This window comes from Tursiops truncatus, chromosome X, assembly GCF_011762595.2.
Source record: "Tursiops truncatus isolate mTurTru1 chromosome X, mTurTru1.mat.Y, whole genome shotgun sequence".
Taxonomy (NCBI): Eukaryota; Metazoa; Chordata; class Mammalia; order Artiodactyla; family Delphinidae; genus Tursiops; species Tursiops truncatus.
Window position 1 is genome coordinate 114,579,454 of NC_047055.1, and position 17,128 is coordinate 114,596,581.

The 17,128-nt window shown below is 42.5% G+C and overlaps 1 protein-coding gene and 1 long non-coding RNA gene across 7 annotated transcripts in view; one reads left to right on the forward strand and one right to left on the reverse strand.

Annotated features, from left to right (window-relative positions):
- Positions 1–82: 82 nt before the first annotated feature.
- LOC109548394 (uncharacterized) overlaps positions 83–17,128 on the forward strand; it is a 111,857-nt gene continuing 94,811 nt past the window's right edge. For 3 of the 4 annotated variants that reach the window (XR_012329228.1, XR_002174473.3, XR_002174474.3), the window contains exons 1-3: positions 83–399; positions 623–711; positions 3,485–3,538. This is a non-coding gene — a long non-coding RNA (uncharacterized lncRNA). The remainder of the gene's footprint in view (positions 400–622; positions 712–3,484; positions 3,539–17,128) is intronic. The other variant, XR_012329229.1, reaches the window with a different exon arrangement.
- Positions 1,187–17,128, reverse strand: part of NHS (NHS actin remodeling regulator) — a 349,773-nt gene continuing 333,831 nt past the window's right edge. For all 3 annotated transcript variants that reach the window (XM_033849801.2, XM_019925649.3, XM_073799055.1), the window contains exons 5-9: positions 15,520–15,712; positions 12,253–12,384; positions 8,271–11,255; positions 7,844–7,970; positions 1,187–5,271 (exon numbers count right to left, since the gene is read on the reverse strand). In XM_033849801.2, coding sequence (XP_033705692.1) covers positions 4,662–5,271; positions 7,844–7,970; positions 8,271–11,255; positions 12,253–12,384; positions 15,520–15,712 — 4,047 coding nt within the window. In that variant the 3' untranslated portion in view covers positions 1,187–4,661. The remainder of the gene's footprint in view (positions 5,272–7,843; positions 7,971–8,270; positions 11,256–12,252; positions 12,385–15,519; positions 15,713–17,128) is intronic.

Consider the following 17,128-nt stretch of genomic DNA (forward strand, 5'->3'; position numbering starts at 1 on the left):
GAGCACCCGAATGCTTAGGTTCCCACGCGCGCAGCCGGTCGCTGACCAATCAGCGGCCGCTACAAGACACGCCTGGGCCGTCAGCCGACCAATCCAGCGGACCTCTGAGCCGTTGCAGGGGAGCGGGCGTCGCTAGAGCGACTGCCAAGGGGAGAGTCTTTGGTTTCCTCGGGGCGGCCGCACTTCCGGCCTCCGAGCCCCTGTAGCTTGGCGTTGTTCGCGGGGGCCGGTGGGATCGGAACCCCGTGCTAGACTGAAAGCACGAGCCTCTAAGGCTGAGAGGGGTTTAGTGCGGTTGTGCAGGAGCGCCGGCGCGCGCGACTTTTTCTGTGTTGGAGCGGGTTTAAGGAGGCGGCTCTGGGGGGTGAGGCGTTTAGGTGCGTGGCCTCCCCACTCTCGGTTAGTTCTTTGAAGCTTTTTTTTTTTTAATTGTAATTCCCCCCTTTTCCTCCTCCTTCCCCGTCCCTCTGTGACGCACCCCAGACGTCGACATTGACTCAATTCTAGGCGTGCACGTCAGTGCTGGAGTTCGAAGGGGGAGGGAGCGGGAGCGGGGCTTTAGCAATTGTGGTTTGGTACATACCGGGAAAAGTTATTTTAAAAAGTTGTTATCTCTCCACAGGGTGAGGTAACACAGACCTTGGAGCCAGATTTGCTGGGTTTGTACCCCAGCCCCAACAGTTAAGCGCTCTGTGGCTTTGGGCAACTCAGGTAAATGGCTCTGTGCTTCAGTTTCCCCATCTGTAAAATGGGCACAACGTGGGGGGGTGCTTCATGAGTTAGAGTAGGCAAAGCACTTAGAACAGTATCTGGCACCTAAGTTTGCGTAATAAAGGGTACATGACATTACTTAGTGGCACATCGAGGTTGTTCATCTGAGGAAGGAGGCACAGTCTGAGTAATTATCAGAAGCAAAGCAGGTAACTTAAAAGTAAAGCCATAAATATTTTTCTGGCCTGGAGAGGTACAGGAAAGTATACTGGACACTGGAAATGTATTCTTTCTTCTCTCAAATACAAAGCGAGATCGGAGCCGGTTACAGAGATAGTATTCATTATTATCGTTATTATTTTGCTCATACTTTTGCCATAGCAGTTCCCCTCCCATATGTCCAGACCGCTATAAAACACTTGCCGTTTGTTAAACCCCAGGAGTGCAATTACATAGCAATGAAGAGAGCAGCCAGTTGTTTAATTGCAGTCACGTTTATTTGCAGTTTCTATACACACTTTCTAGGTAATCAAACTTTTCTGGTACATTTTTTTTGAGAGGGGTTCACAATGAAACTGTCACCATTTTTACTAAAAATAAATACAAGACTTAAAGTGTTGCACAGCTCTAAAATATACAAAGGCTTGAATTGAATGTAAACGTTGAAAACATCTTACAAAAGAAACCGTTTTTGCAACGATTTAAAAAGTTCATATTTACAGATATTACAAAAATACAAAATGGAGGCAAGTCCATAAACCATTGTCTTTCGGCCAGCATGAACTGGTTCTAGTACCAAAAGAGTTACACTGTAACCTTCCTCATAGTTGTAAATCTTTGTCATGATCTAGTTCTTTCAGTCTGCCACCACTGCAGCAAATGTACTCACTGAACTTTGGCAAGAGCAAACAGTGTGTTTTGTTTGCTGCAACTGGTCCGTGTCCTCTACTTAGCCAAAAAAAATTAAAAAATCAGGAAAAAAAATTTCCCCCACACAACATAGACATGTTGTATAAACACAAAAGAAGAAAAAATTAGCATCAGTGCAAACAACAGAAGAAAAGTTTGGGTTGATGTTGTTCACAATACCTAATGTGTGTACTCTGCTTTAAGACGGCAGTGATGTTGAAGACAACCCTCTAAATCTTGGTCTTATGTGCTACGTGATAAAGCCATGTAGAATTACTAAGGAATTTCTTGCCTTTTTTTTTTAACTCAGTTTGTTACTCAATACTCTTTTGCACAGTGAATTTTAAATCCATCTTTATCTGGGTTTTTTTTTTAAATCTATGAAATATAAAATAGAGAAACTCTGCTATAAATTTTTAGAGTAAACAAAATAAGTAAAACTATATTCTAAGGGTTAGTTCTGTGATCATTACATATAGAAGGTCTCTTATTGCCTCACAATTCAAGTCAATATGTATTTTAAAATATATATAGTACCATTACTTAAATTAATGTCAATAATAAGGTGACATATTTGTTAAAGCCAATTTGTGTGTTTTCTGTTCAAGATTTAGAATCACTTTTAAAGCCTACATACCTTTCTTTACGCTTAAAAAACCCCTAACTACACAAAAGCCGTACTGCAAACGAGCTGCTTTTATGAGAATTACAAAAAATCACCTATTGTGACTGGAAATGACTTTTTTTTATTGCATTTGTCTAAAAACCTTACTTTTAGAAGTTTGCCAAGTGTACTTTTCAAAGTATGAGAAAAAGTTATTCATGTTCCCATGTGGTGTCAAACCATGCTGGTTTTCTTAACTAATGGGTTCCAATGAGAAATGATGGTCCATTTTTTTCAAACCCCCAAACATTTTTCTTTTAGTAAAAAGTATAACGCTTCGTAAATGTTCAAATGTACGCTTCACCAGGTAGCTTATCTATCCCTGCACGCGCGCGCGCGCGCACACACACACACACACACACACACATTCTCCCTCCTCTACCCCGCCACCCCCAGCACCCATTTTACATACGAGGATGGCAAGAAATTAAGAAACACAACTTGATAGTGAAAACAAATAGGAGAATAAACCAGACATTTTTTTTTCTTTCCAAAGAAACAAACAAAAACCCAACAGCAATCAGATTCTGTAATTCTCACTCTGTAACATCTTAAAAAGTGTTTCTATTGAAAGATAGCATCTTCTTAGACCAGGCTTTCTCCTTCATATTGCATGAACTAAACCAAAACCACAAACCCCCTTTCACACATCCTACTTTCCCAAATACCACTTGCATAAGCTTAAAGCCAGCTGCTTATCAATTTCTTGGTAACTCTGGTATGTTCTATCACTCTAATCACATTCTATTCTTTTATATAGGCCGTATTCCTTCTTAGTTCTCTACTTTCTACCTTCTCCCATTCAAAACATTCCAAGTACATAGCTGCTCATATTTCCGACATATCATTTCATACAGTATCAGTTCATGTCAAAATCACAGGTGTAAAACCCATTTGCAGATTTCAACTTGTAACTACATTTTTTTTTCAGTTTTAAGACAAGAAAATTCAAGTAATTCAGCTTGTTTCCCTGCCTTCATTTTATCAGAGCACTTGCCCTGACATTTCCTTTCCCACCCACCACCCTCCCCTTTTGCCATCAAGCAGATAGAGTAAAATCAGACAAAAACTCAGTTATATGTAGCATTGTGAACCAGAGCTGCTCCCCATTCCCATTTTAACAGTGAATTTAAATAATGCATATACACATACCTATTTCCCAACTACGTTGTTCACAGTGTCATTTCTGTTAATTTTTAGGTAGCATGGATCTCATCAGCACAGAGAGAAAGCTTCACTGAAAACTCATTGCAGGTACTTACTGATAAATCCACAGCTCTGTGGCATGCTTATGTTTTATTTTCGTTCGTTAAAGAACCTGGAGCTAATTGCTCAACTGTTTAAGGAGTTTAAAGATTCTAGTCCTCAGATTAGGACTGTTTATGTCCCCAGTAGTGTAATAGAAAACATAACCTAAAATTAACTACTGTTTTCCCTACTCATTCTCTTTAAAGCAATCCACTGAAAAATTGAAGTTTAAAGGACACTGTCAAGTGCTGTTGTTCAGGGCTTTATGTTGAGAATGATGATTTCTCTCACTGATTTTTTTTTTTTAAATCAAAAGCATGCTTTTCATTCTGTCCAAATTGCCACATGGCAAATCACAGCCACGTGTTACCAGTAGTTTGTTTGGTGCTGCAGTTTGTCACAAAAATGGTTAAGTCTGAATTCATTATTTTAAATTAATCACATTTCACTATATGACCTCAAGATTTCCTTTATTTCACCAGTTTAAAATTCATATTTTGAGGTTTATCACTCAGAAATCATATTGGTGGACATTTAAATATGGTATTTGATACGAAAATGGTATTCACGGAATACAGTTATTACACTTTATTTGTTGTGTTCTATAAGCAGTTGGTGTGGTAGATAATTGGCCACATGTCCACTCGTCATCCATAAATCTATTTACACATTTTTATCAAAAATATGGTATTTACATGTGTGTAGTTCTTCTAAATTTTGCTTTAGTTCATTTTAATGTAAAAATATACCGAACCTCCAGAGTATTTCATCCTCTTAAGAATTATGACAGTGAGGGCTTTGTTTTCTGAATAGGCAGCTCTGGGAAAACTTTTTCTAGGTTTCATGAAAAGCAGACATTTTCAAATTCTCTATTATCAAAAGGAATGAGATTGGGTAAATCAAACTACCCTAAAGAAAAATATGAAAGACAGTGCAGCTACTTAAAAATATGGAAAATAATCAAGAAAGACCAAACCACCTTCCATTTCCCCAGCAAATATTTAGGAACTTGTTGGTAAGCGTGATGGTACCCCACCATGTGCTGACTTCTCCCCAGTCTTCCGTTCTGTTCCTCCATCCTCATACGACTAAGGTTTTGGCCTTTGACAGCCAGCCTGGCGTGGACCACCTATGTTGAGCTCTGGGAGGATCGGTCATCATGTGGGCTCCCATCGGAATTTTCTGTCTCGCCTTCGGAGATGGCCTGCATGGGCGCGTTGTACAGCCTGCAGCGGACACTGTAGCGGCTGCTGCTGGCCGCAGGGGGAGCCCGGGAACGTCCAACCCTTGCCGATGCCGGGGTGGCAAAGTTCTTTGAGGAGAAACCTTCTGCATTAACCCGTGGGGAGCACGGAGAGAGGGGGGACAGCGCTTCAGTTCCCGGTGCCCCCTGATGGGCCTCATGGGTGCTTTGGGGGGACTCGGCTGTGAGTTCCCCAGGAGGTTTGGGCAGGATGGGACTCTTCAGGATCTCAGTAGCAGACATGCGGTAACTGGAATCCGAGCGGCTGCCTTTCTTGAGGAGTAGTAGCTTAAACTCTTCATTCGATGTGTTGGACTTTTTGGCATTTCGGTAGATGAGGCCAGGAGACCTCTGGCTGTTTGGGGTGGTCACATTGCTGTTGGTTGAGGTGACAGAACCAGCACTGTTGCTGCTACTGCTGCCCAGGGAAGCTCTAGATTTACTTCGAACAGACATGTCCCCAGAATCTTTTCTTCCAAGTACTTTCCTCTTGGACCTTTCAAGAAAAGGAACAATCTCAGTCCACATACACTTTAATGAAACTAAAAGTGTTACGTCACACTCAGCCATCTCCTTAAAGAGCAGTTTGTTGTACCCTGTCTGATGGGATCCTAAGCATTAGGGCTGTAGGGGTGAGGATTAAGATACATTGCTTGCCCTCGCAGCACTCACAGCCTGAGGGAAATTCTCCAGTAACCAGCGGATATGAATTAGGTTTTGGAAATGACCATTTCAAATAATGACTAATGTGGAGGCTAGAGGTTCTAGGGGAGGGCTTACTGGGAAGTTTCACAAGAGTACAAGAAAATACTGCTCTCTGACTCGTGGTTAGAGTGTAGGTGGTGAAGGACGGTCACTTTTATTCAACCTGTCTCTGCAATACAGATGAAATCCTCTGATGCCTGGGATTGGCTTCCAGTGAATACCAGGAGAGCAAAGTGGAAGGAGGTGTGGATGGGACAGGACTGGCCATAGGCTGACGGTCGATAGGCTTGGGTGATGGATATGTCTGTGTGTGTGTTTGGCTGGGGGTGGGGGCAGGCAGTGGTGCGTTACACTACTCTGTCTACTCTTAAAATTCCTCCATATAAAGAAATTTCTTACATGACTTCTTGAGTAAGTCAATCCATTTTGGCTGCAGATACCATTTGCCATAGCTGCCCAGGAATATCTGTGTACAGTGTATTAATCAGGAAGCCAACTTTCTGGAGGAGCTGGAAACCTAGACCACCTCTGGAGCTCTGAAAGCTCTGTGCACTATAAACTCTCAAGAAAAGAAAATTTTTATTGTCACTGTGCTGCACGTAAATAAATAAAGAAACAAACAAATTCTGCATAAATGTAAATCTAAGATTACCAAACGCTGTAAGTCTACCAAACCTAGGCACCCAGCCATCATTATTATATTATTTCTTTTGATAAATAAACAGGCATAAATTTCGTGAACTTAGTCACTGAGTCAGCATGACCCAGTTCATTGCTACGTACTGGCAGCATGCTTTCTCACCAGCCTAAAAACCTGTAGGTTAGAGAAAATGTCAGTTGTGCAGTTGGACTCCAGCCTGATTATGGTGCACTGAAAGCTTCGTGGTTGCTATCTCGTGTATGCCAGTGTCTGGCACTCTAATAGGGTAGGGATTTCAAACTAATGTCTGCTTTTAGCATCTACCATATTCTAGACACAGACATGATATTTTATCATCAAAACTGAATATGTGAGCTATAGGTATCCCCAGTTACAGCAAGGGAAATAGGTACACAGGTTTTAACTGACTCAAGACTGGACAGGAAGTGGCAGCATTGGGATTCAATTCCAGGTCTTTCTGACTCTACTCCTTCCATTCTGTCCACTCTTCAAGACACTAGCATTTGGTTTTTTAACTTCACAGCATTTAATAACTTGTCCTAAGGTTGGGGATAAAAGGGGGTGAGGAGAATATAATCAGGGACAAAGAAAAATAATGATTCTACACTCTCCAAGTGGAGAGGTGAGCCTGCCAAGGTCTACACAGAACGTGTTTGTGATTGGCTCGTTTAAAAGAAAAGTTGTTGAAGGGCAGTGTTCCTTCTTTGTGAGAGAACCACATCAACAGAAAACACAAGTTCCCCTAAAAAGTAGGATCCTGGGAAAAACAGTGGTAAGCTGCTTGTAAAGAGCTTGCTTCAAAGAGTATAACTTCATGAGGTAGACAGGACAGTCCCCAGGCTTTGTCCCTTGGGAGTCGCATCTAGGTCACCAAGGCCTAGTGAAGTAGGCAGTGGCAGCTGTGAAAGGAGTAGCTGTGTTATGACTGGATAGCTCAGTCTGATATGGGTTCAGTTTCCGAGGGCTAGTTCCTGTTTCGTTCTTCGATCACAGGTTGTGAGGAGTATTCGTGCAAATAGGGGCCTCGATCACAGGGGTCCAGGGGTCAGATGAGAGAATATGAATGGTCAGCATGGATGCAACACTATCCTGGAAAAGCAGCCTAGAGGACATCCCCTCTTCATGGGATATGGAGCATTACAGTTAGAGAAGGGCAGTGTTAACTACAGAAATGGAAGTTTTAGGAAGAGAGGGAAGAAAGGGAGCAGTGATTAGTTGTTGTGAGCTATGAAATGGGCAGGTTTATATACTGTTTTGTCTCAAACTTGGGGCTGTGTTTAGTGAGTCACCTTACATTTACCCCTGATAGTGTAGGATTATAGCTTTGAGCATGTGTTTTTAGGTTAAGGAACTATTTAAATGTCAGAGATTACACTAGAGTTTGAGCTTTCACCCTTAAGTTACTTGACCACAAATTGTTTTCAAATTAAAAACTTGTTTCAGAATGTCTTTCCTAGGGGAAAAAACAACAGCTTCCCTCAGCAGTTCTTAGGAAAGTCTCTCAATTGAGGTCTACCTAACTGTATATAAGGCCACATATTTCCCAACTTGAATATAAGTCTATCAGTTTGATTTGGAAAAATAATTTTACTTTGCTTGCTTATGTTTTTTGCTGAATGTATTACAAGTACCCAAGGCTTTTCCATATTTGCATTTGATGAGAAGCACGTAAGAAGCAAAACCTTTGTTATTGTTGCCTCACCTGTGAATGACTGCAAATAAATCCTCCGTTGTTCGAGGTTTATTTGGAGACACAAACACACTTTCTGCTTCAGCCTGAGAGTCTTCACTTAGTGGTGAAATCACAGAGTCATCACTCGGTGACGATTCTTAAATTAAGAACAAAAGCATCTTTAGGAAGAAGTCACCCAGCACGCTGCTGGGCTTCACTGACTCAGGGAACAACTAAGCAACAGTTACCTGACCGCCATTTTTAAAAGGAAGGAGCTGTCTGTCACACTTAGTCCCTCCATGATAAAAGCTTTTATCTTAATTGTTTTAATAAGTGAAAAGAAAGAGGGAAACCAATATCCAGGGCTGTACTGTATTATGGGGAAGGTAAGAAAGAAAAAACTTCAGGAGGTGCCACGAGACACCTTCCCATCGTGACAAAGGTGTCAACAACTGACCTTTCAGCGAAACCTCGTCCACACTTCCTTGGGTCTCCTCTGCTGCTCCGCTGTTATCAGAGGCACTTTTGGCTGAAATACCTGAAGCAATATTTTCCTGCTCAGAACATTTTTCAGGGCATGGATTTACAGTTGATATCTCTGCTTCATAGCTGATATTCCCAGGCACTTTGTCATGGTGGCGGCTCATCCCAAGTTGATGCTTAAGTTGATTGCTTATGTCTGTGACTCTAGTTGGTGAGTTGGACTGAGATGTGAGCACGTCCACAGACACAGGGTATGCAGCTTCCTCCCGGTCTACAGGAGATACCTTCTGGACCTGCGCTAGGGCTCCATCTGGACCAGCTCCACATTGTAGCATTTTACAATCCAAATCATTTGGGCGAGCAGCAGAGACCCTCTGAAATCCTTCTGCGGGAAAGTCACAACTTTCACTTGGTGTGTTTTCTGGAATAGGCTCACTGTCCATATGTATTTGGTCTTTTGTGCCACTTGAATCTAGAAGGTTGGTACCAGCTGAGGTTACCATTTCTGGATCACAATGATTCTTCACATCAAAAGAACGTTTTTTTTCTAATTGTAGTTTATCTGATTCCATCTCAACTGCAGAGGAGTCTAAAAAGGACAATATGGTGTCTTCAGTGGAGTACTGACGTGATAGTGATTTCTTAGTCATATGTGGCCTAATCTTACCTGGAGACAGGGCAGCCATGGTGAGAGTGCTTTCCTCTAAGTAGGGGAGATCTGTGTTGTTGCCTTCTTTTTGCTTAACTTCTTCAGACCTACTGATGGACCTAAGGTTGACAGATTTCAGGACTGTTGGTGTAATCGCAAGAGACGGTGGAGGATTTGACCTCAGTGTTTCTCCTACTGCATTTTGCTTATTATGACTGAAAACATGCAATGGGTGACGGTGGTGGAATGGTTTATTTAAGACATTATGAAGAGCACTTAGGTCAAGATGGGTAGGAGGTATAATTGGAAGTTCAAGGTCTTTACCCAGTGATAGAACTGCGTCTTTTAAAGAGGGTTGCTGTAGTGAGGATTTCCTTTCTGGGACTTTTGGTTTTCTTTTGCTACCTCCAGGAGACAATGGGCCAGAAAAGAAAGCTGTAGGGAAAGAGGACGTTGGCGTTTCAGACTGGCTGGAGTAGCCACTTGACGGAGATGCCAAGCCAGCCAGCTTTTCTGGTGAAGCCAGTTTAAACTCATTGTCAACAGAAGGAAGGGAGGGGGTGGTGGCTCTAGATTCCGACTGGGATGTTTGGGATTCCGAGCTCTCTGGAGATTTGATGCATTCGATAACTGTGGTACCCGTAGCAGTGCTTGAATTAGATAAAGATCTGTAAGGATCATTTGTTTTCAAGTCATTTAGAAGCCAGAGGTCTGCATAGTGAGTTGATTCAGCACCTTCATCTTTGAATGGTGGAACATCTGGAGTGTCTAACTGAGGTTCCTTAATGCCATGTTCACTCTGGTTCATCCAAGAAGGTTCCTGCTTGGTGGGCAGACTGGCATTTTCCATTCGAGAAGGCGTGTTGGAGAAATCAAGAGGCAGCTTCATTTCCCTGGAACTGTGAGGCGGGAGCTGGCCACTGCTTATCTTTGGTTCTTTCTTCTCAGAAATGTCTGCATTTCCATCAGACTTCCTCAATGATGAGCTACGTTTAGGTGGAGTCGGCTTTGCCTTTGGTTTCCTGAAAGAGATGCTTGGTCTCCCCTGTCTCCTGTGGTCTAAGTAGTCCTGCCAGGCACAGTCTGGAAGAGTAGGAGGAACCCCGACACCCTGGCCATTCTCTGGGCCCAGGGCTGCATAGTGACAGACGTAACTCTTACTACCTTTGAGACCACAGTCAAAGTGCATGGAGGTGTAGTATCCTTCTGTGTCCACCGAAAAGTGAGAGCTAGTGTCTGCTTTGTCCGATGGAGACTTTTCCAGAAAGCTGTCATAAGTGGCCATGCTCGTGAAGCTTGGGCAGCCCAGGCTGTCTGCCTTGGGACGCTCAGGGCTAAAATCCTGGCGGCAGGAGGCATCGTGATGGTGGTGTAGGTAATTCCACTCGCTGTCACTCGTGTTGCTATTGTTGGGGTCATCCAACAGATCTGCCACAGTGGAGGTAAAGGAGTTTGCTCGGTGGCCCCTCGCTTTATCCAGGTGGTCGTTGTACTGCTCAGTCACGAAGACACTGGCGTCCTCATTAGCGTGAGGGGCTGTGTTTAGTGACAACTCCGAGTCACAGTGTGAAGAGCCAGTGAGGGGAGGAGAGGCTGCAGGAGGGATTGTCTCTGAGGTCTGTGAGGGGCATGTGGAGCTGCTCCCACTCCAGTTGCCACTGGATGACTGGTGGTCATCTTTCTGGTCCATGTGGCTGCTGAGGAGGACGCCAGCCGTGGAGATGCAGTGGATGGGGCTCCCAAAGGTGTCCGAGTTGGAGGAGATGTCACAGCTGCCAGAGTCGGCAGCCATCCGGGGCAGGCGTGACCTCCCTCTCTCACTTAACTTGTGCTGGGGGCTGTGAAGATGTTGAGAACAGGCCAGGCTCAAAGCAGGCTGGTGCTCCTGAGCACTCGGGCTGCTGGGGGCCTCGCTGCAATCGTTAAGGGTTCTTTCTTGGTCTCCCACGAAAGGCTCCCCCTCTTCATATGCTGAGGGTTTAGCACCAGCTTTGGGCTCAGCATCCCCACCTCTATTGCCCTCCCTGGGAAGGCTCCGAGATCTTGTGCGGCTGCTCACTGCAGGAGTAAACATGGTGTCCCCTTTGTCTGCCAATGCGGAAATGTTGCCAGCAGAATGAGAAAGGGAAGCTGCAATGCTTTGACCCCTCTGAGCTCTGATTCTCCTTCTGGATGGAGCAGCGATCAGAATGTCCTCAGTTTGGCACTCCGAGTCCCTGGTTCCAGACCTCCTATTGACAGCGTTGGAAGGATCTGGATTTGTGTGCACAATCACATTCCTTTCCCTGGCCACGGGCGATTCATCAGAATCTAGGGCACATGGAAAGCACAGTGAGATACTTCATACATCAGCAGATAAACAGACATTCTGAGAGATGTCCACAATTCTGGGTGCCGGCATGTTGGAGTTTTTTCTTACAGAAAAAAAAAAATCAGCATATAAAATTAGGAGCAAGTTAAAATGCTTTGGGCGGTCTCTCTCTGTCCCTTTACCTTTCTGACTCTCTCTCTCTCTCTCTGTATATATACACAGATACACACACACTATATGTATGTGTGTATGTATACTAAGGGAAGATAAGCTCTTAGATCTTTTGTGAATTCTCTCTCTCTTCACGATCAAATTACTTTGCCCCAGTAAGTGTCTACTATTTTTTTTTTAACCAAAATACATCTTATTTTCTTGGCCACTATACACTTTTATTTCTCAGTATAAACATAATGAAATAAAAATCATAGAATGCATTATATGAAGTAAAAATCTTAATTACAAGAGATGCTATCATCATAATAATTTTAAAAACCATAGGAAGAGATATCTTAAACACATTGAACAGAAAAAAATAGAAAAAACGTCACCAAGGGTATCATATTATGAATAGTCAATATTTAATTGAGTATGCTTAAAGTTTACCTTTTAAAATAATTAATGCCATAAAAGTATATCTCTCTCCAGATAAATGTATATTTCTCTAAAAGAATCTTTCATTGCATCTTGTTAATTTTTACTTAATTTCTGCCTTAATAATACTTTTTAAAAATAGCAAAATATTATATTTCAGCCATAAAATCTGAATGTATATGGCTAAATCCATAAGGTCGAGCCTTCACAGCCTGGAAGAATGGAGATTTAAAAAGTAATACCACCTGGCTTACTGAACACAAAACAAGTACACATCATTTCAAAACCTCTACGAGTTACAACGTTGACTATTTTTAAGGAAGCTGGTTAAAGGCTGGCTTCCATTTCGTCTCCTTATAATCGGCACCCGACAGAACGTTAACCATTAATAGTTTTATACCACACCTATTTCTTGTTGGACTCTTCTGGGGATACCCGAGATGGTTTTCCTCCTTCTCAGTTTTCGTCTCCGCTGTAGTACGGATTGTGAATGAACAAGAGAGCAGCGTATACTAGCCTCTCTGTCAAAACCAACTCCTGCAACCCACAAATAGGTCTCATTAGCCTCTAGAAATGGCAAACAAATTTTCATTTGCTTGGAACACAGTGATATTTATTGATTGGAACTAAAGGAAGAGTTTGGATTAAGCCTGTGAACAAATATAAGGGAGCCCTTATTCAGCTCTTATTTAAATTATGCTGCAGTACATTAAACTTTACTTCTAAATGCAGCTCTCCACAACAGCTTGCACTGCCAAAAGTAAGAAGCAAAGAAGGAAAATCAAAAGAAAGAGGAGAGAAAAATAACATCAAAGAATCACTCTCACACAGAAATGGCTCCTTAAGGACTTACAACCTTTAGTTACTACTCTTTGCTGGTCTCTTTCTGGGCTCTCTGAAGCTGATATCTTTGCATAGTAGGTACATAGCCAAGATGTTAATCTGAATTAGTTCAGCTAACATATCCTGACCCATTTCTGCATTAAAAGTGTCATTGTGAGGGTTTTTTTCCCCTCTACCTACTCTGCACTCTGCCCAAGCCCTACACACACACACACACACACACACACACACACACACACACACACACACACACACACACACACTCTCTCTCTCTCTCTCTCACACACACTCACACACTCTCTCTCTCCCTCCCTCCCCCTCTCTCCCTCCCCCTCTCCCCCTCCCCCTCTCCCTCTCTCCCTCTCCCTCCCTCTCTCTCTCCCTCTCTCTCTCCCCCTCTCTCTCCCCCTCTCTCTCCCCCTCTCTCTCTCTCTCTGTCTCTCCCTCTCTCTCCCTCTCTGTCTCTCCCTCTCTCTCTCCCTCTCTGTCTCTCCCTCTCTCCCTCTCTCCCTCTCTCCCACCCTCTCTCCCTCCCTCCCCCCCGCCCTCTCTCTCTCTCCCTCCCTCCTTCCCTCCCTCTCTCTCCCTCTCTCTCCCTCTCTCTCCCTCTCTCCCCCTCTCTCCCCCTCTCTCTCCCTCTGTCTCTCTCTCCCTCTCTCCCTCTCTCCCTCCCCCCCTCCCTCCCTCCCTCCCCCCTCCTCTCTCCTCTCTCTCTCTCTGGAAACAACAGCCTAGAGATGTATTTTTAAAATCATCATGTAACTGTCTACTTTCCTCTGCTGACTAAATTGGGCACATTTTGGTTTAGCAGCAGTGTCTTATCAATATAAAATAAAAATAAAAGGCAGTCCTCAGTTCTTCACTTAAGTGGATCTATCTTCTGTACCAATTGTAAGTAAAGCTGGAATTCCCAGTCTTTACACGTGTCTGTTTTCTTTTGTAAATACACGGGGGAAACCATGATGCTTGTTAGTTTCTCTTTCCATAATTACATTATTGACACACTACATGCAGTCCTATCAAAACTAGAATGATGAAGGAGGAGGTGAGGAACTTGAACTCCTGCCTGGCACAGGCATGTACCAGGAACTTTTCATAGTGAGCACTGCTTCAGAAAGCCATAAGCCAAAAGTGCTTTGGGATCTGGTTGCTTCCTCGTGTATCCTGACTGTTAAACATGGGGCAGGACGGCATGTTAAACTTTGGTTCAGCTATACAGTAAAGCAGTTTGAGTTCTGCTTAGCTTTACAGTGACAACAGTTTGTAGAACTCATGTTGAAAAATCTGTATGAGATGTCATATGTTGAATACTTTCAGTACCATCAGAATTCCTCCTAATGAAATTTTCCTTTTTTAGTTCTAACCAAAGATTAAAATCCTTCCTTTTGATCATAATAATTATGTTACAGGCACAGGTATTTTGTGTCATGTGGACATAGTTAACAACTTTCTCATTAAAGCTCTTGAAATCAACATATAATCTAGGCTTTAGTCTGAGAGTTCCTGAAATAAAGCAGGAGAGAGCTTCCCTTTTCCTGAATTACAAGACCCATACTCGAAGGACTAAATTTGAAAACAAGACTTTACTTACAGTGCCATGAAGAAAGCAGGTGCTGCTAATAATCAGATGTTCCCAGAACTGAAAGTTAGTTTAAGCGGAGCCAAAATGATTCATTCTGACAGCTGAACTCCCCTAAGCCATCTCAGTTAGATTACGGAGATCAGATAAAGTGCACATCTTTAGAATACTTTATCCTACAAGTTGAATAGGTCATCAGGAAAATTAAGTCCCAGCTCACAACCAGCCGATCACCTAGAACTCCTTTTGTCAGGAAGAAAATAATATTTACCCTGATACCTGGTCACCATTTGCTCCCCACTTTATATGAGACAAATTTGAGTGACGTTAATAATAGCCATGTCCAAAATGCATCTCGAGCAACATACAATCTTTAGTTACAAGGCACCAGGATGGAAATCAGTCATAAAGTGGCCATTCTGAGATTTTCAATATAAGAATAAGTTAGAATTTAACTATTAGAGATGCTTAAAGAAAGCCCAATGGGTACATCATTTAATTCCTATCTTTGAAAGTTAGAATATTTTATAGCATTATTTTACTTACAACTAAGGTTACCACATTCTAAGATCACCAATTCTGGATTTTACAATTGCTGCCAGTAGACTTTTCAAGAAAAGTCCACACAGGCTTGCCTTCGACCTAGACTAATAGCCAAACTCTCAATACACAGGAGGAGGAAAGCAGAGGGTGAATGGAAGCCAGGCTTGCTGCGTTTAGAGTAGAATTCAGCCTTCACCTATGAATCCATGTATTTTTTAGGTCAAAACCCCCCCAAATCAATGCAGAAGTGTAGACGATCTCTGAAACAAGCCTACCTCCATCCAGGAAGCATGAAAACAGATTTTATAGTTGGTCTACAGGATCACTAGTTGCGGTTTTGGAAACCTGGGGCTTGCTGTTTTCTCTCTTGCAGTGCCACGCATCATTATCATGTGATTAATCACTGCCGTTTTCTCCATTATTTCAGTCAGCTATGGCCAGAGAGCTATTTGGTGACTTTTTTTTTTTCCAAAAAGAAACTGTCCATCATTTACATAACAAGCAGCCCAGCGGAACATATGCAAATTGATGTTCAAAACCTGATAAAAGCATATTGAACATCTTCTGGGTCGTATTCTGATGAAAAGGGTATCATGTGTTTACAAAACGTATTCTTAACTGGTACACCAAGCAGCACAGATTTTGACCATATTTAATACATGGAATATTCTGACCCCACTGCCCCTAAGAAAAAAACAGAACGATACCAGTGACATTGATGGGAATAATGCAAGAAGAAATCACTTGGGCATCTTGTTTCATCTTCTCCTCCGGCGTCGGGAGAGGTAGTGCTTTGCTCCAGTTGGTCTGCTTGTCCAGTGTGGAAGGGATATTGTGTACTGGGTTTTTCGGCCTCTGCCCTAGCATGACATCTGTATCTTCGTCCTCCGGGGGATGGGACTGCAAACGAAGTACATTCAGATTCAGACTCAGCCATCAGGGTTTATACGTAAGCACATATATATTTCAGAGTTAAGAAAAATGAGGTCAGAAATAAGCTTTCAGGTCAAAGGAAGAATTCCTAGACGTAGTTAGTAAGTACAACTAACTGAAAGTTACGATTTCAGTAGTCAAGCAACACAAAAGAAAAAAAATAGGCTAAACATGCTTTTCGGGTCAAAGGGAATTAAGCGGAGAGACAAGGTAGCCAGAAATCCCCAAACTTCAAACTGAAGAAAGATGTGAGTCTCTAATCCGCTGAGAGGTAGATTCACTTTCTGGATAGCTGTCTCACCATAAATTCCTACTCAAACTCTTGAAAGCTCTAGGTGACTAGGATCAAAGGGAGAAGATGATTTAGATGCCTATGAAAAGGTTTGGAAAACTGGCCAGAAAGCCTGGAGTCAGGAGACATTCCAGAACACATAACCAGAAGGACAAGCCGACCTAATCTGAGAGGCCAGATTCAAATACACGGAGTTAATTTTACTGCAGGATGATGGCATTTGTGAATGACGTTTTAAAATGCAATTTTGTCAACACTGTGCATGTGGAAAAGCAAAAGTGAAGAATCTCCTCCCACCGACGATAGTGGAAAATACAAATACTGTTACTGGGGGAAAAGATTCAAGTGGGTTTCATTTTCAAATTCCGAAGAGTAAAATAGTCCTAGTTTATTTTCTTTCAGCTTCGCAGTGCGAAGCTTTTCTTCCAGCTGTCTATTTAAAGACCTTGACTTCTATGTGCTATTTGCAAATTCTCCATCCAAACCTTTGATCGATTTTAATACTGTCTAACTTTGATTTCAGGGTTGGGCTCCTAGCCCAGATTATTAAAAAGGCTCCATCCCAAGTTTGATTTCAGGGCTGGGTTTCTAAACCAGATTATTAAAAGACTTAGTTTTTGCTGCTGAACCTAGTTTTATTTCTTCCCACAATTTGTTGGGAGGTGGCTGTTAGTGTAAAATAAGCATTTTTCCCTCTTATTCCAGTTAGGTTTTAATAATATTGTCCTAAAATCAGGATCATTAAAAAAAATTCTCATTCTTACATTTGGAAGCATCGTGCCCTGTTGACTCAGGATTTCACGTATTGTCAAAGTCCCCTTAAAGAGAAGATTCCAGAGCCACTTGTTTTAAACTAACCCCCAGCATTTGCTTACCTTGTCAGAGGTACCTGCAAAGCCCCCCAGCACACCCAACAGGATATGATTACCCCCCTTGAGAAAAAGGTGTTCGCCATGAACATTTTTAGTACAACATTGCAACCTTCTTTCTCTCTTCAGCTTTTGTGCAGATTCCCAGCAAAGCAAATAGCTCAAATAAAGTTGGAGCACAAAAGACTTTGTTTCCTAGGTAACTTCCAAAAAGGAAACAAA